This window comes from Chrysemys picta, chromosome 22 (assembly GCF_011386835.1).
Source record: "Chrysemys picta bellii isolate R12L10 chromosome 22, ASM1138683v2, whole genome shotgun sequence".
NCBI classification, from domain to species: Eukaryota; Metazoa; Chordata; order Testudines; family Emydidae; genus Chrysemys; species Chrysemys picta.
The window spans coordinates 12,455,683-12,478,238 of NC_088812.1; the positions used below are offsets into that span (position 1 = coordinate 12,455,683).

The 22,556-nt window shown below is 45.1% G+C and overlaps 1 protein-coding gene and 1 long non-coding RNA gene across 5 annotated transcripts in view; both read right to left on the reverse strand.

Moving 5' to 3' along the window:
* SARNP (SAP domain containing ribonucleoprotein) overlaps positions 1-22,556 on the reverse strand; it is a 49,672-nt gene that overhangs the window by 11,023 nt on the left and 16,093 nt on the right. For 2 of the 4 annotated variants that reach the window (XM_005311060.5, XM_042847043.2), the window contains exon 9: positions 21,588-21,656. The exons of the other annotated variants lie outside the window; for them this stretch is intronic. In XM_005311060.5, the coding sequence (XP_005311117.1) occupies positions 21,588-21,656 (69 nt within the window). The remainder of the gene's footprint in view (positions 1-21,587; positions 21,657-22,556) is intronic. 4 annotated transcript variants of the gene reach the window in all.
* LOC135977059 (uncharacterized) lies at positions 1,565-21,581 on the reverse strand. Its single transcript, XR_010594386.1, has 2 exons — positions 14,234-21,581; positions 1,565-14,042 (listed from the first exon to the last, which is right to left on the reverse strand). It is a non-coding gene; the product is annotated as an uncharacterized LOC135977059 (long non-coding RNA).

Genomic DNA, 22,556 nt, shown 5'->3' on the forward strand with positions numbered 1-22,556 from the left:
ACTTCGTCATCATTTGCTTTACTAAAAAGGCAGCCCATCAGAGCAAGAACCCAGGAGGCCCACTGCCTACAGCTAATAGAAATCCATAGATTGGTAACAGGTAACTTCTAACCCGATTGCTCCATTTTAATAAACTGACGTGAGCCAGCCAGCGCAGGAAACGAACCGGACACTTAGAAAAAAGATCCATTTAAAATGCAAACTCGCAAACCAGACCTAATGACATGCCGGTGCTGTGGCCAATTTTCATGACAAAAGTGACACTTGACACCCCGTCAGCGAGCAGCTGGACAGCTTCCCTTATGTCAATACCTTACATAAATGACACCATAGCAACCGGCTCAGCATTATTAATTAGGACATCCCCATGTGTTGTGGCAACAGGGGCGACGGAAAAGTTTTAATTGAAAACTCAGCAATTTCTCAGGAGTTTTGGCTCCGTAGGCAGGCAAGGCCCAGACAGCGCACTCATTTCTTTCTGTGCACTTATGACACTTCACTGGAGTAATTATTGCTAAATACAACTGCTAACTTTTTCCTTTGTTCAGGATCCCCTTAGCCCTTGAACACCCACAGATCTGCCATGTTTTTAGTCTTTAACGTCCCTTCCCAGAAAGCCTCTCGAGACCCTGACTATAAACAACAGTCATTTAAAGGAAGCAGTGCAGTGTAGCAGCTCGGGCATCCATCTGCCTGCCAGGGACTGGGACTCTGTACTCACCATTACCACTACCTAGTTTCTACATGATCCCCAGCGCGGGAGCATCACAGTGCCTCTCCGGGCATGGCTTGTTAGCACTCTGGGTTTGAAATGTCATTATTCCCATTTTACAGCTGGGCGACAGAGGGGTAGACAAATTAAGTGACCTTCCCAAGACACACAGAAAGTCTGTGAGAGCAGGGAACTGAACCCAATTTTCCTGTGTCTCAATCCAGGAGGCCATCCTCTCTAAGGCTACGTCTACACTAGAAACTTCAAAGTGCTGCCGTGGGAGTGGCTTTGAAGTGCGAGTGTGGTCGCGCATGAGCGCTCTCTCCCCGCGCTCCTGGTAATCCACCTCCACGAGGGGAATAGCCCCGAGCGCTGGGAGCCTGTCCACACCAATGCTTTAAAGCGCTCAGACTTGCTGCGTTCAGGGGGTTGATTTTTCACCCCCCCCCGAGCCAGCATGTTAGAGCGCTATAAATCGTAAGTGTAGACAGGCCTTAGTGTGGGCATATCACCTCCTCCGTCCCTAGAAAGGCGGTTGTGAAGCTTAGAGTCTTTGGAACTACCAATGGTGGGCAGAACTATGTATCATTTGGGATCATGGGGGCTGCAAAAATCACTGTTTGGAGAAGTGTAATCTATATGCAAGCTCTGATGCTGGTAGAGAAAATCCACTCCAATCTGCTCATTTAACCATGTACAACCATGCTCTTCGATTGCTACGGGTGACCAAAGTGGTGTTCAAACCCTGCTGGTGGGAGAATGGCCCAAATACAACTTCAGGAGAAACAGCAGCACTGTGTCTTTAAAAGGACACATGGGAGTGTCTCTTGGGGAACTGCACTGAGCTGCAGGTTTTTATTTATTTTTTCGGTAACCCCTCCACCTCCGATTGTGGCCCTGCAGGGAAAGAGTAGAACAGTCTCACTAAATCAACACTGTTCTAATGATCTTGCTCACTTGACCCCCTAGCATGACAGTGTCAGATGCAAACACGCTTACAATAAACTTCACTCCATCTTTGGCTCCTCGCTGACAGGTTTTGATTCATGGGGTGCTGAAACCCATCTGAGGAAAATTACCTCTATCAAAACACGGCTATCTCTGCATTTATCAAGCCCTGGGGCCTCGCTTGAGTGTACAAATGGGCACATGTGCATCTGCAGGGAAAGCTGACCTTTCTAGCAGCATCAGACAAATTTTAACCTTACTGTTACTAGGTTTGCTCCCTTTGCACTCACACTAGGAGAGATTTTGGGGGGGGGGGGGGGGGGGAGGTGAGGGGGGGCTTTCCGTGAAGGATTCGAGCCTGAGAGTCAAAAACTTTTAAAGTGTAACGGGCATGGGGGAGTGTGCAGGATTTTAGACGTGTAACTACACATTTCTAGTGTGCTGTACCTAGCTGCAGCACTTTGGGTTCAATCTAGCCCTGTCCTGTCATTTTGAACGAAATAAGTGGCTAACCTAGTCATCCACAGGGCCACAATCACACAGCTCACCTCCGTGCGAGCGTCAATAATAACGTCACCACACCACATGGAGCTTCCTCAGGCTCTTTTCTAACCCATTCACGATTTTGGCACTTTCCTTTATAAGCGGCAGCTTTCTACAGCCAGCAACTGAACGGTCAATGATTCTTCAAATCAGCCCGTAGGCCTGTAAGTTGTTGAACACTCTCCATGCCAAATGACTTCAATGGGAGTGGCTGGAGCTCAGCTGAGCTCCAGGCAGAATCAGGTCATTCATTTTGAAGGCGGGATTACTTCTATAGACGGATGCACCTTGGGACAGGTGTCTCTTCTGGAACGTACCCACGGGGCATGCGGGCAGTGTCCAGTGAAAGGTTTTGATCAAACTGAAAGGACGACGACATTAACTGGACTGAGCTCTTCACCTGAAAAAGTGGTACTCGACAGTTGAACCAGAAGACTCTTGAGTGGTCACACCCCCAAACCAGCTTTAAAAGACCATGTTTACTGCAGCCAGACAAATGGGCCAGGAGCAGCCTTTTCATGAAGCAACACTGACACACAGTGGGGGCAGGTGGGCAAACCCAACATGTACATCCACTGAAGAGGTCCAACCAGCACAGCTCCAGGTTTTAAAAATGTCTGTGAGAATTAAATAATCCCAAATTTATCTGGCCTTTATTTCATACCTAGTTTATTCCCAAAAGATAAACGGACCCTTTTAAAAATCAGATCATTCCTCTCGCCCCACAGGGTGGGCAGGTTGCCAGTTTCAGTGCTGGAAGGGTGAATGCCAAAATGCATTAAGTCTTGGTTTCCATGGTGCACGGAGCAGCTCTGGTACTAACCTCATCCCCGCAAGCAGAATTGGATTTTAACTTGGGAGGGGAGGGCGCAGCTGGTTACCTTTTTAAATGACACGCAAGAGCTCCCTGCAACAATGGCGGCACTCAGCTCTGCTCCAACAGGAGAAGCCCTGTTCTTTCTCCCATCTGAAGTGAGGCAGCTCCCAGCTGATCCCAGTAGTACAAGTGAAACCTCTTGGTGTCCTCTATGTTAGGGGTTGGGGGGGCCCAGATCAGCTGTAATGTCCCTAGTAATTATACTAAGGCTATGGCTACATACAAGTGCTGCAACTACACCACTGCAGTAGAGACACTTGCTACCGCAGTGGTCGGGGGGTTTCTGTCCCTGTGGTAAATCCACCCCCTCAAGAGGCGGCAGCTAGGTCAATGGAAGAATTCTTCCATCAAACTAGTTTTGTCGGGCTTAGGTCAGCTGAACGACATCTCGGGGTGGAACTTTCCACACCCCTGAGCAATGCAGCTAGGCTGACTTGAACACGTACTAACACACATTTCTCCCCCTGGTTAGCCTTAGATACCCAGGAAGCCCAAGCAAGTGACAGAGCAGCAGCTCCTAATCTCAGTTGTTTAGATTTCATAGCAGTGGCCTGGGTGTAGGTGCTATGGAATGACACCTCGAGGCTACAGCGCAGGGCTCATTACAAATAATGAAGATAGACGGAAATGAATGGAGGACCAACCTCTCTCTTTAGTAGCAGCAGACAGGTGATGAGCACTGGACTCGGGCTCAATACAGGAAACAGAAGTGGTAGGGAAGAGGCTACACTCTGAAGAACCTGCCAATACTCTAATCTCACCTCTGACAGCGGGCATCAGATCACAGATGATCAAAGTCGTGTGTAATCTTGGGGTCATGCTAGATTCACCACTAATCCTAGACCTTACAGACAAGAAACCATGGGACAATACCTCACCCTGCTGAAAGCCAAGCCTCACAGGGTCGTATGGGCAAGATGCCGTCTCCACAGATTAAGAGTCCCCTAGAGAAAAGGAGTCTGAATTTCCAGCATAACACTGGAGAGGAATTCTAATCACGAACGTAGAGCTACAGACACAAACCTCCATAATCTCATCCTTGGAGCTTTCATTCTGAGAGAATGGAAGGGTGTGCATGCGCATGTATGTATAAAAATAGACCCTTCTGGTCATCTACTCTCCTGTATCTTGCTGCAGCATGACGGATGGCAGGATGAAAAGCAGAGCCCTGAGGCTTTCAGGCGATGGTAGATTAATGATGACATGGCCTTGACCTCCAAAAGGTAAAGGTTATGAAACACTCAAGAAACACTCAAGGGTAACTGGGCTTCCAATTTCATACCCAGAGGGTGAATGACAGCAACTGATGGTTTTATTCTCAGAAACACTCCAATCCTGGGATGCACAGCTGTCACCCACCACCTTTTTGAAATTCATCTCAACGTATTTATACCTCTCCTGGCTCTTTTGCCTTGCAGACTCCATTCAAGAGCTTCCGAGTCCATTTGGAGTTGATCAACTAATGTACATCAGCAAATATTTAGCAGGGGTTGTGAAACAATTGGAAATCCCAGGGGTTTTTATATAAGCATTCCTCATGTGACTTACCCTTTCAATTCACATCCCCAGAATTGCTTTTCACAGAAATATTGTGCAAGACCTCAGCTTCATACTAGACCACACACTGTAAACTATCTTCGAGGAACCACCAAGGAGATTGGTAGTTTATAGACTCCACTTCCCCCACCCCCCAATTCTGCTGCCCCCCAAAAGACCTCCAAATGCCTGGTTGTTTTCAATCTGTCCCTTTCAACCCAAGACAACACAGCACTTTAATCTCCAACCTCATGAAATGAAGGTAAATAAAATTTTGTAAGGTTCACCTCACTTCAGGTCTTCATTCAACATTTGGAGCTAGTTACAGGGAGACGTATGGCGAGACTGAGGCTCTCTCTTTCCAGCGGCTCAAAGTCTTGTTCAAAAATAACGCTGGAAAAGAGAGCGCATTCCCTCGACCTAGCGTGGAATACGTTCACCTTTTCAACTCCATTTATATCAGATACCTACGAAAAGGGTTATTCATGAAAGGCTTGTATCACAGCCTACTTATGAAAATACTCTGCTCTTTTAGATCACCCTTTCCTCCCCCGGCTCAGGGGGGGGATTGTTTATAGACAGTAGTATAAGAGATGTACACTGAAGGGTGTCCTCAGCACTTCACAAGCATTATTCAGTTGCATTCCCCCTGGGAAGTGGGCATCATCCCTCATTTTGCTAATGGTTCACTCAAGATTCCCCCCAGCACCTCAGTGACAGAACACAGAAGTTCCCAGCCCTACAGCACTGACCCATCTGTGTTTCACTGATGCAACTTTAGCTGGCCTCTCGAAGTGTGGGGAGTTTACTGACCAAGCTCCCCTCTTGGAAGGTTCTCACACATTTTGCTGTCTTTAAGGACTAGGACTTTCACAGCATCAGCCTCTAGATCATGTAGGTCTGGAGTGATGCTTCATTTGCCAGCTAACATGGTCTATTAAAACATTTATAAACACTAGGGACAAATCAAAATGCATCTAAGCCAGTCGCTTTTAAGGGCAGCAACTCCTCGTACAGATTTCGGAATACTAATACAACAAAGAGGCCAACTTGTTAAACTTATTGAGCCGGATTCTGATCCGACAGTGGTGTGAACTGAGAGCATCGCCATTCAAATCAGTGAAACGTAAATGCAGTACAGGCAAGATCAGTAGCAGGTCTCTATGCTGAGACAGCAACTTTGTAATTCACAGTAAGCAATTTTCTGCTATAATACATTAGTCGGGGAAAAAAAGTGACTGTGGTGTTACCTTTAGCGCCTCTCCCTTTCCCCACCTCCCTTCCAGTAAAAATCCAGGAAACAGATCAAGCAAGGGAAGGATAAAGGAATCTCACTAACGTATTTTTTGGAAGCTGGTTTTGGTAGAGGGCAAAAGTTACAACAGCTGGCAGTTCTGAGGTTTCTCTGTGTCAAGATACTGAGGCCTTAACAGTTAAAAGTTTATGTTCTCTCCAAATGGAATCAGCAGGGGAGGAAGACAAAAAAGTCACAGCCATGTGTTAAGAGTACACCTGCAACTCTCCCAGAAGTGGAATACTGAAGTTGAAAAGCATTCTTTGACCTAGACGTCAGAGGAAGAAAGACACGCGTAAGGAATGCCACATGGCAGAGTGAAAAAGACACATCTCAGGTGCAGGGCAAGGCAAAGGGGTTAGGAAGCATCTTCACAGTCCCTTAAGAACAGCGTCCTAAACATCATCAAAGCACTTCAGCAGAGTTGTTTTTTAATTTACCAGCACAGACAGATTTTGACAAGCCCACAATGTACAGAATCTCTACCAATCTGTAGACACCAGAGGCTTTGCTTGACAAAAACATATTTAGGAGTTATGGTATTTATGGTAAACAAGAGGCCACCCCAAGTTAAAGCTACTTGGTGCAGGGAAAGTTTTCCCTTGAAGCGTCCAGCTGTTATTAAAAAGGAGCAATCGGGCGATTACTAAACACTATTTGAATTGCACATTAGCCCCAGATTAAAAAAAAAAAAAAAAATCCATCCTATTCAAAACCAACAAGCGCAAAAACGGCAACACACCACAGCAATGTTAACCCTTCCTGTGCATTGAGACAGTTTACACCCACACACCTCTATTTATGGGAGGGAGAACTTTTTATTTGGGCAAGTGGATCATATTTCAACTGTATTTTATCAGCGGAGGCCAATATGACTCGCCATTCTACCAACTAGCAATATTAAAGTGGTGATAAATGTGGAATGAAGCCACATTCCAAGGCACTGGAACTCCAGTGAATTTGAGGTGCAAGGGAAAACATCAGGGTGCATCCTTGCTCACTGAAATGGACAGCACAGTCCCAGTGTGCTGAAAATGAGTGTGTAAAAGGGGACGTGTGGGGTCCCCAGATTTATCCCCACTCCAGGATTTCAGATCAAACTGGCTCAGTTGACAAGTCAAATGAAGGTTCTTCTATCTGCAGGCCTCACACACTTCCCCTGGGACCTGGAAATGCAGCTGGGCTCTTTCCAACTGTGACCCCCAACGGTAAGTGATTTTGCAATCAGTACTGAGCTACATATTTGGACAGAGGCTAAAGAGAATCCCCCTCACTCTCCCATAGCAGCACTGGGAGCTCATGCAGGGCTAAGCACCCCTAGATATCACAGTGACTTAATACGTCCATTCTATAGAATAGACAATAAACGAAAATTTATCAATATCAAAGCGATTGGATCCAACTCAGTACATGGGGAGCAGAGATTGGGAGTAATCAGTGGCCATTAGACTTAAAGTCTATATATGGTCAACATCTAAAAAGGCTATGGGAGAAAGAACAAATGGCAATACACAATAGTACCTCAGAGTGTCACTTCATGACATAGATTCATTAGGACAGGCTTTGAACTAATCTATAAACCAGAATTAAATGCAAGATTCCCAACACCCACAAGCGAGAGCGTTAGCAATAGCTCTCAGAGTCGTTCGTTCACCATTTTATACTCTGTTTCTCTTTTTGCAGAGTGGCAGAGACAAAGAACGGGTTGATTAACTCCCTTCCATGACCAACTTTGCTTGGCTGAATTCCCCTGTAGTCTGGTTTGCAGAGGCATTACTGGCGTTTAATTATTAAAGGTGAACGGAGAATTGAAAAATGTAGTTTTGTATGACAGTACTGCTTAGTTCCCAACCAAGATCAGGGCCCCATTATGCCGGGCACTGCCCAAACATGGAACAAGAGACTGGCCTTGCATTAAAGAGCTAATAATCTTCAGAGACAAGACAGAGGGTGGGAGAAAGGAGTTCCAGTGTCCAGGGTGCCTGCCTGGGACATGCTGGAGACCAAGGCACTCAACTCCCTGCTCCGCCACCAATGACCCATTTCTCTGGCCCTCAATTTCATCTGTACAACGGTGCTCACTGTGTGCTGTAAGGGTAAAAACACAAAGATAAGGTGCTCAGATGCTACGGTAACGATGACCGTAGATGTACATCAGGTGGATTACACTTTGCAGCTCAGGAAGAGACAGACATTAATCGACAGGCTCAAGGGAGCACAGAAAGTGTGGGGGAGAACTGGGAACTGAACCCAGATCTCCGGAGCCAGAGACACAAGACCATCGCTCTGAACTTGGAAAGCAAGAGTTTTATTATGCAAAGCTTATCCGTTGCCATATTTAAAAGGCATGCAAGTACTGCAAATCTTGTCTATTCTCAAGCAGACTGGATATCATCCATCGAATTAGTCCAGCTACTCTGGATGTTAGCTACTTCAAATGCCTTATAAAATACTCAGGAGCGTCTCTCTGGTCTGGAATAATAAGGCAGTAGAAGTACACCCAGTAGAAAAGTAATACATATTTGTTCTTTTCTATTTGCTTCATGGCTTAAGGTTTCTGTGATGCCAACAAAAGCAGCCCCAAATTCAGGGAGATGGGCAGGTCAATGAAGGAGCAGACTTTTTGCAAATATTTTGTCAAGATCAAAAGGTTGCTAGTTTTTAAATCTCCACATACATTTCTCAAGGATTTCAGATCACACACAGAGAAAAATATGCTGGCCAAAACACATTTAAGACAGTTTAACCTCTAAAAGCTGTTCCTTCATTTCTGTTTGGATCTTAAGTGTTCCTTTTTCCAGAAGACACTGTACCTTTTTATTAGTGGGAATAGCCAGAGCAAGGAATAGATGTGTTAGGAAGTTCCAAATTATTAGTAACAGAAGTCAGGTTAAATCCCAGACCTTAATGCAAATCACTTTTCCAACACCACCATGAAGCTCAGGAGTCTAAGCCCACCCATTCATACATTTTGTCCAAAAGACTTACTGCTTTTTGTTTTAAATAGAGTTAAAATACTCAGCAATATAAATCTACTATGTTTTGGCAAAAGACCGGTCAATCAGAATCCCCTTACAGCTAAACTAATATTACGTTTAAAAAACCAGCTTATGCCTAGGGCAGCAGGGTTTTACACAGCCGTTTCCTGTGGGACTCTCCTGTAGGAACGCTGACATACATAAACAAAGGCATTACTCAGAGATGGGCCTGAACCTAAATCCAGATCCATCGGATGGCATTCTGATCTGGATCAATCCATTTTGCAGCTCTGAGCAAGCTCCAGTAATCTCAGAACTTTTTAAATGCACTCTTATATCTCCTTGAATTGGGCTGAGTTAGGAAAGCCTTTCCCCTTTATTAAATAACTAAATCAAAGCAGGCTTCCAATGACGTGAGACTAAGCGTTTTCCATAAGCTGAATTAGTTGGGATGATAATACTCTTAACAGCCTGACCCAAAGCCCCATGGGAGTCTTCCATTGATGTAATGTGTTTTGGATCAGTTACATTTAGCGAGGCTCCACAACGTTCTGCAAGACTGTGTTAAAAGGTAAACCCATCGAAGCAAAAGGGGTACTCCAATTCCAAATCGAATGCCATAGCAACTCACTGAAAGTGTATTAATTTGACTGCATGGTAGGTTTCCGAACTCACAGGACTCCCTCCGTAGTCAGTACTTTCAGAAAAATGTTGGGGAAGAGAAGTAATCCAACGAATGGGGGAAGGGAGTAAAATTACAGCAAGTAGCACTAGCAGAGATGTTTGACAGTTTGGTTAAGAGCAATGGAGAAAGCTTCTTAAATATCTTTATTGAAAAATTCAGAGGGTGGTAGTGCAAACAGAATTTGTATAGGCTTAAGATCTTTATTTAAGAAAGCCCTAGCAGTTCATGCTACTACCTCTCTCTCATTCACCCTTAATTTTATGTGGGTTGGGTTTTCTGGTTTAACTTTTGTCTTCCCTGGTGAACAGGGGTTAAAGAGAAACCTGACTTCGTTTCTCTCCCTCAAATTAGAATAGATCCTTGAAGGCTAAGAGCAAGAGCACAGTTTGCCATTCTCCCCCAGTCGCTCCTCCAAATTCCTGCAGCCAAGTGGTTCAACAGCCCCTGAATGGCACACATAATGACATCATTGATTGAACCATAATAGAAGGGAAAGGGGGAGTGGGGAAAAGATGTATTTGTGTTACAGACAAAAGATAAGTTCTGTTTCACAGCAGGGACAAACGAAGAACCAGATGACTGGACAGAGTGAGGTCACAGAGTCCCCCCCAGCATTGTCTTCTCTTTAAGCAACCCCTTCCCCACTCCCTAAAGGTTTGTTAGGGACGCAAATCCTTTTCAAATGGCACTGTGGATAAAGAAAAGATCAGGGGTCCTGCTGACCCCTCGCAGCTCCTCGTCATTTATTTTTAACATGACATCGTGTGTGTGTCAGCGTGTGCAAAGAGGTAACAGGAGGGGAAGAGACAAACACGAAGAAAGGAGTAACTGTAAACACTACATTACTACAAACATTAAAGCCGTTACAAAGGGGAAAGGCAAAGCAAAAGGACAACAAAATAATGGAACGTCCCCGCCGGAACCACTCAATTACCGTGTTTTTAGATTTCACCATTTCTTCCTCTCCCCTAGACTGGCAGCTGTTTGGGAAAGCAGCCTGCCACGAATCTGAAATTGGGAGCATACTCTGGGTATTGTGTTCATTAAATGATGGCCAAGCTGAAATATGCAAAACACCCTGAAGTCTGGAGGAGAGGAGGTGGTTCAGTCCATTTGAGAGAAGGCATTTGCATAGTTCAGATTAGGACTGAGAACACAGCAAAGGTTATGGACTGTTTCAATGCAGGGTTTCGGTTTGGCCTATGCCTAGCAGAAACACACCATGTGAAATTATTTAGAGTGCACTGTTTGGGGGTGGGGAGAGAGATGCAACCCTCCCCAAAACGAGAACCACTCACAAGCCAGTAACCAAAACGAGGAGACAAACAGATGGTGTCACCAGTGTGACAAGAGAAACAAGACAGAGGGATTTTATAGTCCAGTGTCTAAAATCTGAAGAAGCGTGAGAAAGACACTAATATTATCAAGAGGGACTAAAAGACCTTCCATTAAAGAGAGAGGAAGAAAAACGCTCAAACTCAAGTAGGACATTGGTTCTTCCCCCCCTCCCAATAGCACTCACTGGTCACATGGTCCTGGCTCTGCCACCGCCTCCTCATTTCCAGCTTCTAAATTGTATCCAACAGCCACAAATACCCTCAGGGCTTTCCTGTTGCTATCGTTCTATATAAGCTGCTCAGTGCTGGAGTTGCCACCGGGATGTAACATGAATAGAACAGGAGAAGTCCATGAGACCCTCCCTCTCTCTCTCTCTAAGGTCCATTTTACAGAAGAGTTTGAGAACCAGGAGAAAAGGAAAAACAACAAGAGTGGTATGGCACACAAGCTGCCAGCAACTCAGAAAAAGGCTAACATACTAAACAGACACAAGGGGTAAAAATCCTAGTACCACTGGAAAGTCCTAGCCTAGACAGATACTTGGGCCTCAATGTCTGGATACCCCCAACTTGAGCCACCTCAAAGGGGCTGATTTCCACACAGCAGTTCCAGAAAGTGAGGTCCCTTTAGGGTTCTGCCCCCTAGGTCTTGGAATTCTGTTTAAATAGCATCTAACAAGTATGGGTTGAACTTGACACCATCCCTGCCTTAAAAGGTCACAATCCTACGCGGCCTAACATGAATACATAAGAAGGGTGGAATGAGCTCCCAGAAGAAATAAGAGTAAACTAGAGGCCCGTACATTTATTAAAGCCTTTGCCACAGAGACAGCAAAACCTTGGTAAGAAGAGGAGGGAGGACTCCTAGAACCTTGGAGAGGTGAAGAGTTTACTACATGATGGAGAATGCCTTGAAGACTTTGCTTAGATACAACAGTGATAGGCACGCTGGAAAAATCAAAATGCACATTGAAAGAGATGGTTGGTAGGTCAGAAACAAGAGGAAGCCTGCTTGGAAGAACTGGATTTGGAGGAAGGATCGAAGAAGATCGGGAAAATACTTGACACAGGGAAAACTGGTCAGAGCTTATAGGCAGCATGGAGATTGGAAAGTGCAGGCCACAGGAACGAGCAGCTTAAAATCGGTTTCAAGGAATGAGAGCATGAAGTTGATGTGGAAGAAAAGGAAGCCAGTGACAGGACTGGAGAGATGTGAGATGTGGTCAGAGCAGGCGGAAAATTACATTAGCCGCAGAGCTTTGGATCGGATAGCAAGGGAAGGCCAGATGAGGAGATGGCAGCAGCTCAGAGAAGAGATGACCAAGATTACTGCAAAAGGACCCTGAAGGAGCCAACCAAAGAGGACACCAGGGCTGCAAAGGAAGGGGCTTGAGAATCTGGAGGGGTTTGCTCTGTCATCCAAAGACCACTTCCAACCACCCTTCCAATGTAGGTGCTGGTGACGGTCTGAATAATGGCTGCCTCCTCCTCTGGCAACCATCTTACAAGAAAAGAGCAAACTGGACAAAATCCATAGAGACAGAGTGACCTACACAACAGGTGGCCAAGTTTTAGCCTCCACTGGCAAATGACTTTTTAGGGGAATGCCAGGGAAGCGCCCTCATCTCTACCAAGCCAGCAGGAGAGAGAGTTCCCAGGAGATTTAGAACCACATGGGGATGAGATTGGGATTCTGTGCTTGAAGGAGCACAGTCTCCAAAAATACCACCACCCTGAACAATTTGTTACAGGTAACACCTAAGGGCCCTACTACTTTGTGCAGTTAAGTGCCCTTGTATCTCATCAGCTTCACTGTTTCCCATTTATGTGGCTCATTCATCAAAGCAACAGGGGCAAGGAAAAACATTTAAAAGAACAGGAAAATGTGATTGTAAAGCCACAGGATCTGACAAAGAGACTCGGGAGGGAAGGTGTCATACCTGGAGCTGCTTTAAACTGTTTACATTAATTAGATTTCAAATTGATGATGTCCCTTTCAGAGAGCAACTTTTTACTGATTCCTATTTCTTTAAAATGCCCTGGCGATAGAATAGCCTCTTCAAAGGAGGTGAAAACTATCTAATGTTCACACACAGAGACAGAAAGGCAGGTTGGTGTCATTGCACCTTCTGCAAAGCATTCAGCATCCCTTAAGGAAATGCTACTTTTCTAAGTATGTTTACGAAGATTTTCAACAAATACACAGATTTCCAATTTTTAAAAAAAAACTCTACTTACATTTTTGCATTCAAAGGAAATTAAAAATCAAAATGCATCTTAGGATAAATTGTTATTTATTCAAAATGTAAATGAATTATATAAGTCCAGAATGAAAAGAAAAGTAACTTCATCCTAATGTTTTATATTGGGGTCTCACTTTTAACCATCGGGGAATAATGAATTCCATGCTGGAGCTCAAACTCACGCATTTAATCTTCAGGGGATATTCAGTCCTTCATCAAACTTCTCCCATTACATTTTGATTAACCATGGGCATGTTTTAAAATCTGGTTTTAGATGGAGTAGGGTGGGGGTGGGGAATCAGCAATTTTCAAACCTCCCTATAACTCCTTAAAAGAATAAGCCTCTCTAAATTACAACAGATCTTCATCCACACCTCAAGCAGCAATTGTGCACAGGATTTTCAAAGGTGTCCAAGAGTGAAAGTCAATGGGAACTGGGCACTTTGGTGTCCTTCAAAAACCCCGCAACAGGAATGCTACAGACAGCAGGGAAAGGATTATTTTTCCTTCAGTGGAAGAACACTCTTCTAACAAAACAGAGACAGCAATGGCTCTTTATCCACACTTCCCCTACCTTAAGTTCAGAAGTAGACTGCTGTATGCAGTGTTGACTAAGTAGACCATACAGATAATCTCAGTCAGCACAAGGAGATAGCTAGGTACCGGGAGTGGGATAACTTGAACACAACCATTACTAGTCAAGAATTCTTGCAATGGTGTTTACTTAGCACTCCAAAAAACCTGCTAGGTGCATTACAGAGCAACAATGTCAGGACAGTCTGTCACAAAAAGTTTACAATCCAGTAAAGGAATTCTACCCGATAGACAGACCTGCCCACCTTCAGACAGTTGCAGTCTGTTCACATTTCCTATTATTTCATAAAGGCCCCTTTTATTCTGCTCTCTACAGAGGAATTAAACTGCATGCTTGCAGGCTCATAACAGCATCAAACCCACATTAGTCTAGCACAGCTTTAAGATGCTTTTGTCTCCACATCTAACAGTAATAAGTTATACTATAAACCTTGCTATAAAACTAGAGGCTAAGACTGTGGACTTGGAAAAAAAAAACACACACACCTCCAAACCAGGGCATTAGGAATAACCATGCTGGAAAACAGTCAGGCTCAGTTTGGGCTGGGTAGCCATTTTTAAACACCTGTTGGGTAGTTCAAACAACATGGAACTGAGAAATCTGCTTTGATAAGACCATCCTTACATAACCCATAGTATGGGTTGTGACACTTTACAGCCTGATAAGATGGGAGGTTGCAGGGGCTCAGCACCTTAGGGTGAATGAACCAGGAAGCCAGTCTGGGCCTCTTGTTAAGGCAGCTGTCCCCCAAAGTACATCTCCTCCAAACACCTGCTGACATGTTTTGTTTTGTTTTTTAAGGTCTCTGGTGGGAGGTCTTGGTAGCTTAGTTCATGTATCAACTACTCTGGGTAAAGCTGATTGGACAGTAGCTCATATAATCAACTGAGCACACACAGCCTTCACCCCCACCCCCGCCCCCCGCCAATTGGAGCTTTCAATGAGGTCCCTTCTTACAATCCCTATCCCTGGATTCTATTCCCTCCAGTTTGGAGCTCTTGAAAATCCTCCAGGGGATAAGCTGCTGGATTTCACAAACTTCCCTATTTGCTTTCAATGGGAGACACGTGAGGACTCATCACTTACCATAAATCTCCCTCAATGGTTCCACTATGTTCCAGCCAGGATACATGGGCTCAGAAATGTACCAGGGGTACCACTGGTCTACCTCTGTGTCCCCCAGCAAGTTGTAGTTCTCCCCTGTGCTCATTGCCAGTTCCCTCCCCAAAGCCCTTTTGTGAGACAGCTTTTTATGAGCAAAATCAGCTATAAATATCTTTGTACTCTTTACATTCACCTTGCACCTAGGCACTTGCTGGTTTCACTAAGCCCCACTAGGATTTGGGTTTCTTTCTCAGGCAAACCAGTACATGATCCACGTGTATGCTAGCTCTACTGAGTTATTCCTTCTCATGCCTACATCCTGAGCAGTGCTGCCCTGCCCTATTCTTAAGCAGCCCAGATCGGAGTGTGCATTTCTTTTTCAGCACACTATTAGCCTGCATGAGACAGCTTTCTCACTGGCCTTTGTCAAGAGGTGGTCTGGCGCTGAACTTCGCAGCAAACCAATATGTGAAAATAGAAATTTCCCCCTCCCCACCATTCCTGAGTCCAGTTTCAAATCAGGTCTTTGTCACAGAAAGCTAATGATAACACAGACAGGGGCTATGATTAGAAATACAATCATCTACGTATTGAGACCAAGGAGCTGAGGGGGCATGCAAGAGGGGAGACAGGAGTGTTAAAGCATTCTTATTACAGGAGGGAAAACAAATCCATGTTTCACACTCACAGCCCGACTTTAGCCGTGCAGCCTGTGCCATCAACGCAGCCATGCGCAGGCCATTAGGTAGAGAAACTCCTTCTCCCACAAGCCAATGGGCGGGGGAGGAGACAGCCTAGCTTACTGCACCCTTGTGTTAAAATCTCCGGAACTGCCAGCACTATTCTTCACCTTGTCACTTCGCATTACCCTAACCCAACAGGCCTGCACTCACAGCTACTCAAGTTAGAAAACGGGGAGGTCGGTTTTTAAGGGGACGGGGGAAGGAGGAGCAGCAAGGGGGACAAACATACCAGACTGCTAGACTCTGATGCGTACAGGTGTGTGACTCTCTCAGACACACACACAGTTGAACACTGAGTCACGTAGGCATTCTATCCAAGCTTTTTCTGAAACAAACATGGAAATTACGGCTTCCAAATATTAGTGCATAGTATATATATGCTCCAAAAAATTCAGAGACAATCTGCAACTATTAAGTGTAGCCATGAGCCCTAATTTAGGAAGTGGTATCCCCACATTCATATTTTGCCTTATAGAGTGACACATCTTAAGTCGAAGGAATCACAGGGGCACAACTGGGTCCAAGGGACGACGTTTACTAAATGTATACAACATGCAAGAGCTAACTACATAGACGCACTGCTGCTCTGGCCGCGGCAGAAGATGTTGAGGGCCATTCCTGGGCTCTCAGGCTATGTAAAGAGATTTTCCCTAATGCCTAGACACTGTAGATAGCAAAGGTTCCTTTTTGAATATCTGTAATGAGGTAATATAAAGGGTTTTAGCAGCATGAATTTGGGACTCTTCCAAATCACTCTCAAACAATGAAGACAAGTTGTGCAGGTGAACCCAAATGAGGGCTCACAAGATTTCTATGCCACACCACACCAAAACACTTTACCTACCTACTGTGTGTTACAGCAAAAGATTTTTCAAATGTTTTAGAATTTTGTTTTGTTTTTTTAAACGGAACTTTTTTTTTTTTAATTCCCCCCACCTGTAAATCTCGATGCCTTAGTTACTGTTAGTCCAACTATACATAACACGGAGGGAAACAGAAAATCCTCTACAAATTACCTAGAGCAACTTTTTTTAAATACCTAAAAATAAGAAGATTGAAACAGCCAGTATCATGGGAGTTTCAGATCTAGGAAAAAAATACTGTGCATCCCCCTGAAAAACTTTCCTTTCTAAAGGCAGAGCTCCAGTTTGTAGCCCCACCTTGTCACAAAGTACCAGATACCTTGTAGTGGTCTAGGACTGAACAGTGACCATGCTGAACCTCAGTTCAGCATTACTCGGAGGAGAAAAACGTTTCTGTGGCAGGCTGATTTTTAAGAACTCCCAGCTGTAAGCAGCTGCTCAGATGTTTGGAATATTCGAAGCAGTCCAGGTGGGGAAGAGAAAGTAGGCAGAACACTGGGGAGGTGCTCAAAGGTGCAGGATATACACAAGTTATTATATGGATCCAAGCACCACAATGGTGCAGGGATGTGCTTATGTATGTACGTACGTATGTGTGCACGCACAGAGTGAATATACTCTCCTGTAGCACCTTTTATACAAACCATACCACAAGGCACTACAGAGGGCAAAAACAATAGTGAAGGGAGGTGTGTTAAGAAGAAATTAAGAGGCGTGAAGAAGATAGAAGGGATGTTTTCAGGTGTCATCTGAGAGAGTCCTTTAAGACTACTCCAGATGCTGCAGAGAAGACTCCTGGGCCAACAGGGCTGTGATTGTGTGAAGGGATGGCCAGGAAGACCTAAAACATGAGCAGAGGCAAGCAAGGTCTAGGAGGCAACTGGAGAGTCCACAGAAAGTTTAAAAAACCAGACATATAACCGAGAATGGAGCCTGCTGCTAAAACAAGCCAAGAACCAGTCCTAGTCTCTCTTGTACCAACTACAGAGCTCCAGAAGACAGCTTTGTGGATTTATAACTGTCTCCATATGAGAGGTCTGGAGGAAGCTTCACATGATACCTAAACTGATGGAGGGTTTAGGAAGTCTCAGATTGAATACGGACATGAAGCTCATGACCTTTCACCATCCTAACACACCATAAGCCATTTGCAATTACCAGCAACATCACAGAGCACCAAGCTGGTCTTATTCTATATTAAATATAAATCCCTAGTGGGTAGCTAGAAGGGGCTTCTTTTTCAGGGAGTTTTCTGATCTGCCAACATAAGCATTTTTCCCTCCTTTGCTTCTTTGGTGGTTAATATTTTCACATCCGGCGTTGGCGGGGGTGCTTGGAAAGACTGCAGGCAGGAAAAGGATTCCTCCTCAGCACGTTATTATAAGCTCGCTGGGAGCCAAACAATTAAGCCAATTGTTTTCTCTCTCTCTCTCATTTAGATATTTTGTACACACGCAAACTTTCTGCTGGGCTCCTGACCCCTGCTCTCCCTCAATATCACATGAAATAATCAGCCTGCCAGCTCTGTCCACCTAATCTCAAACGATGAGTGCAATAATTCTCATCTGCCACCTGTAAAACAAATCCTTATTAAAGAGAATTAAGCCAGAGCAGTGACTGGTAGCCACGTTAATTTTTATTTAACTCTTCCTAGCCACAAAGACGACTTTCTCCACCAAAACGTGCAACCTGCCATCACTGCTGACTAATAATCAAGCTGACATGTCTATGGAGCTCTCAAAGAACTGCACAGGCATTACATAAGCGTCACAATAGCCAGGTTCTCACTCCATTTTACAGATAGGGAAACAGACACAGAAAGGTGAAGCAATTTACCTGAATAAGTGTCAGTGCAGAGAATGGACCCCAGAAGTCCTGCCTCCCAGTTTTCCCCACTCTAACCCCAGCTGACCAGATCATCTCTAAGACATGTAGAATACATAGAAGCGCTCTTCATTGTAACTGGCCTCTTCCAGCCTAGCTCACTTGATGTCATCACAACCTGGTGTTCTGGACACCACAGTACTCTCTGTACCATGGACAACCATTCCCACATGTGGTATCACTGAGTAATGTGTGTACACACACACCCCTCATTGTGGTTAAAGAGACTTGGAGTCAAGACTCCTTTTTTCCATTCACAGCTCTGGGAGGGAGTGTTTCTAGTGCTTAGAGTAGGGAACTGGGATTCAGGACTCCTGGATTCGATTCACAACACTGCCCCGATTTAGTGTCGGACCTCGAAGCAGTCACTTCATCTCTCTGATCTCAACATCCATGGGGCTGAGGGTTAGTCAGCCAACTGTCTGTAAGGCAGTTTGAGACCGCCACATTAAAGGAGAAACATAAAAGCCAATTACTTTGGTCATCTGCTCAGATAGGGAAAGGTATTTGATAATGCAGTGCTGGGCATGGGGGGGGCTTTGGGCTTTTATGTTATCCCTAGAGCTTTGACTTTCCATTTGGTGGCAACACTCTCAGCAGGAGACTTACGAGGCTATTTTATAGAAAAAAAGCAAACCAACGCCTTGGAGAAATGCTTCTGCATCACAAACTCCCACTAAGCCTACCTATAAAACATGCCGCTATAACTCCGGCCCCTGGGGAGCCAAGAGCTCTCAGCGTTACAGGGAGAGGGAAATTTACAAGTGCGTGTATGGGGTAGGGAGGAGTCAAGGGATGGTAGCTTCAGGTCAGAGCGAGTGTGTTTTAACAGGAGACTTCACAAGAGAGGATGAGGGGGTGGGGGTTAGTACTAGGGGGAGATAAACGCTTGCTTGGTTTTATTTTAAACATTAATTTGGTGGGCCTGTACCGCCAAGACACAAGCAAGCACCTGCCCTCTGTTCTGCCAAAAATCAACCTTTTCCTGCTAGGACTCTTCTGAACTACTGGGGCCTTTCCTCCCCTTTAGGTGGAGAGGAAGAGGATTTTAAACTTGAAAGATTTCACCCTGGAGGGCTAGTCAGGGGGTTCAAAGCTACAGATGAGTTCTCAGCCATTAATGCAGCTCTGCTCTCAGCAGGTCTGAAACCCCCCTTAAGCAATGATTCTCTCACCACCCCCGGCCCTCCCTTCTTCCAAACCAATCGGAATAGAAATGAAGTGTGGCTCCGTGGAGACAATGGTTTATTGTAAAGTTTTTGCTGCTAAGCAGGGTATAAAACCTGCCCCGGCACAGGTAAACATTAGCAACTGCCAGGCTCCTCTGTAATGAAAAGCTATAAAGAACACCCAGGTGGGCAGTACAATACTACAGGCTAATTAAAGTAACCAATAATATTCCTCACAGGAATGTGAGAGCGTTCCGCTCAGTGGGAGAAGCCACTGCTAAGCCGATGAACTCAGCTTCCTGATAGAACAGAAACAAACAAACAAACGACATAGCACTGCAAAGGCTGCCGTTCCTGCTGGACACCTCGCTTTGTAAAAGGCACCAGGACGGCATTTGGAAGTCAGGCAAACTGGATGCTAGACCTAACTCTGCCATGGATTTGTGACCTTGGGCATGTCGTTTCCCCACCCTGGTACGCCGCCATCTGTAGAAGGGGATCAGTTCGTTAATGAACTTCGCCTGGCATTTGTGTTTGTAAAGCACTCCTTCAGCTCAGGTGCAGCACTTGGCTGCTTTGAATCTCCAAGATTCTGGAGCAAAAAGAGGAAATCATTGAAGGCCCTCTCAGAAATGCTGACTCTCATTACCAAGCCCCAGATCTACTATTCCACCCAAAGCAAGCTGCAGCCATAAACGCTGACACGGCATATATCCTTCCTGAAAAACGACAGTTCCTTGTGACAGGGTTAATGATGTTTGAGCAGCCTCTCACCCTGACCTGCCCTTCCACATATTCCAGCTTTAATGCACTTGCCTGATTCCCCCACCCCCAAAGGGATGTGTGGGGGAGGAACAGTGGCCTCCAACACCAGTTATTTTCTACATCACTGAACTTCCTGGCTCCACATTTGCAGAGCCTGGCATTTCACTCTGACTTGCTGAAGAAATGGATGCATTAAAATGTCCACAGTACAAACCCCATGGGAGAAGTGGGGGTTATCTCTCAGTGGTGGAGGGAAGAGGACAAACCCATCCCCTTACACTCTTTCAAAGAGAGAGGAAGGGTTTCCAAACCCCACTAGCACAGCCGTTGCAAATGGACAAGATATTTCTTCACTTCCTGTCCTAAAGCATTGTGCAGTGTTGTTGTGCACTGGTAAATCATGGCTGCACTTCATACCAGAGGAGGAGAAGGTTATTCCTGTGTGATGTTTTGTGATCTAAGCTGCTGTAAGAGGGTATTACTGATCCCTCTCTTTTCTGTCTCCCTCAAACAGGAGCTCTTTTCCCCTGTCCATTTTAATCTCTCCTACTGCAGAACATTTTTACGCAGGGGATTATTGTACTGGTGACGATACCTGTGCTCCCACGCTCTTCCTCTCCCTCCTGACATTTATATTGCCCTTCCCAACTCACTCAACATCCTGTCACCAAAAAGATCCAGTCTCTCCAGACAAGGTGGAATTGTGCTTCGTTCGCTGTATTTCCAAGCAGACGCGCTCAGTCAAATCCTGCACACATACACGAGTCTTTGAACCTGATGGCTAAGGGGACCTAGAGCTCTGTCCGGCATTTTCAACCATTTGATGAATTACAGTTTTGAGACACTTTTCAAACTGAGCTCTGGAGCCTCTCATCCCAGAGGAAGTCATTACCTTGGGGAAAAAGATCAGTTGTGAGGGCCGATCAGGTCTATCCACCTATACAACACAAGCCAAATGCCTGAAAACAATCCAGTTATAAAGCCTCAACTGTCTCTCCTTCCCACTTGTAATATTTTATAAAGAGTTTATCTTGACAGCCCCTGGAAGGAAGCCCTCTATCCACCAGCCTGGCGCCTTGGCAGTCAGGCTTCCTCAAAACCAACAAAATTACAGCCAAACAAAGAGAGGAAAGGACAGGGGTAAGGAAAACGATGCTGACAAGAGTCCTCTTGTGGCGTGGTGCATGGAGCGCTGTATCAGCGACAGAAGGTAAAAATCTCAGGAAGGAAGACAACTTAGAACTTTCACTATTCTGAGCACTGTGCTAATCTGTAGGTGCAGACAGTGTCCTAGAGGCCAATGCACCTTACCTTCTTGGAGACTGAAGAGACATTCAAACCAAATCTTTGAGCCCTTTCCTTTAATTTATCCATGTTTACCTACAAAGACACAGGAAACAGTTTAACGTTTAAGTCATTGTCACTTGAACTGTAAGATTAGGAAAACTAAAAGACCAACTGTGGTTGGGAGAGGGCAGCTCGTGAGAAGGGTCCCTGGATAGAGAGCGACCCATTCTGATGGGTCTGTGGAAAACCTGGTCGAGCAAACGACACTCCTGTGAGCACTCCCTCTCTGTGCTAGGTCGGCAGACTCAGCAGCGACACCTGTCAGCTACAGAGGGGAAGAAAACAGTGTCCCAAATGAAGCAGCCAAGAACTTTCAGAGAGCTGTATTCTGCTCCCAAGTTTCATTAATGGGCATCTCTTAAAGCTCAAGTATTAGCCCAAAGGACAATGCTACAGATGGTGAATTCTCCCACTGAAGGACCAGCTCGTTCAGTTTCCTCTTTTTTTTAAACTGTAAATCAAATGAACTTAGTACTCTTCCTTCAGCAGCCAGATACAATTAACACAATGGAAGGAAACTTACTGCCTCTCAGACAAACAACCAAACCAGCCATCTCTCTCCAACGCCTGTCGTTTTCAGTAACCACTGTTTCATTCTTACTCTTCAGGAACTACTAGGACACATCTAGTCAAGCCCCTGGCTTTGCCCAGGTCACAAGCAATAGGGTTTCCCTTGGGGGAAGTATCCCACAGTCTAATGAAGCCCAGTTTTGGCTTTCAGTGACAAGTCTTCTACAGTATGTGGTGCCATGGAAGAAAAATGGGGTCCCTGACACTAACCTACTTCTAAGCAGTATTTGCAAAACATCTTCCAAAAACACACTGCACAAGAGAAACCGTGATTAGACCCAAAACTTGCTTAAATTAGCTTTCTGTTGCATTTTGCACCAATAATTCACCATGATCAAGCAGAAAGGTACTAAGCGGGCTGCC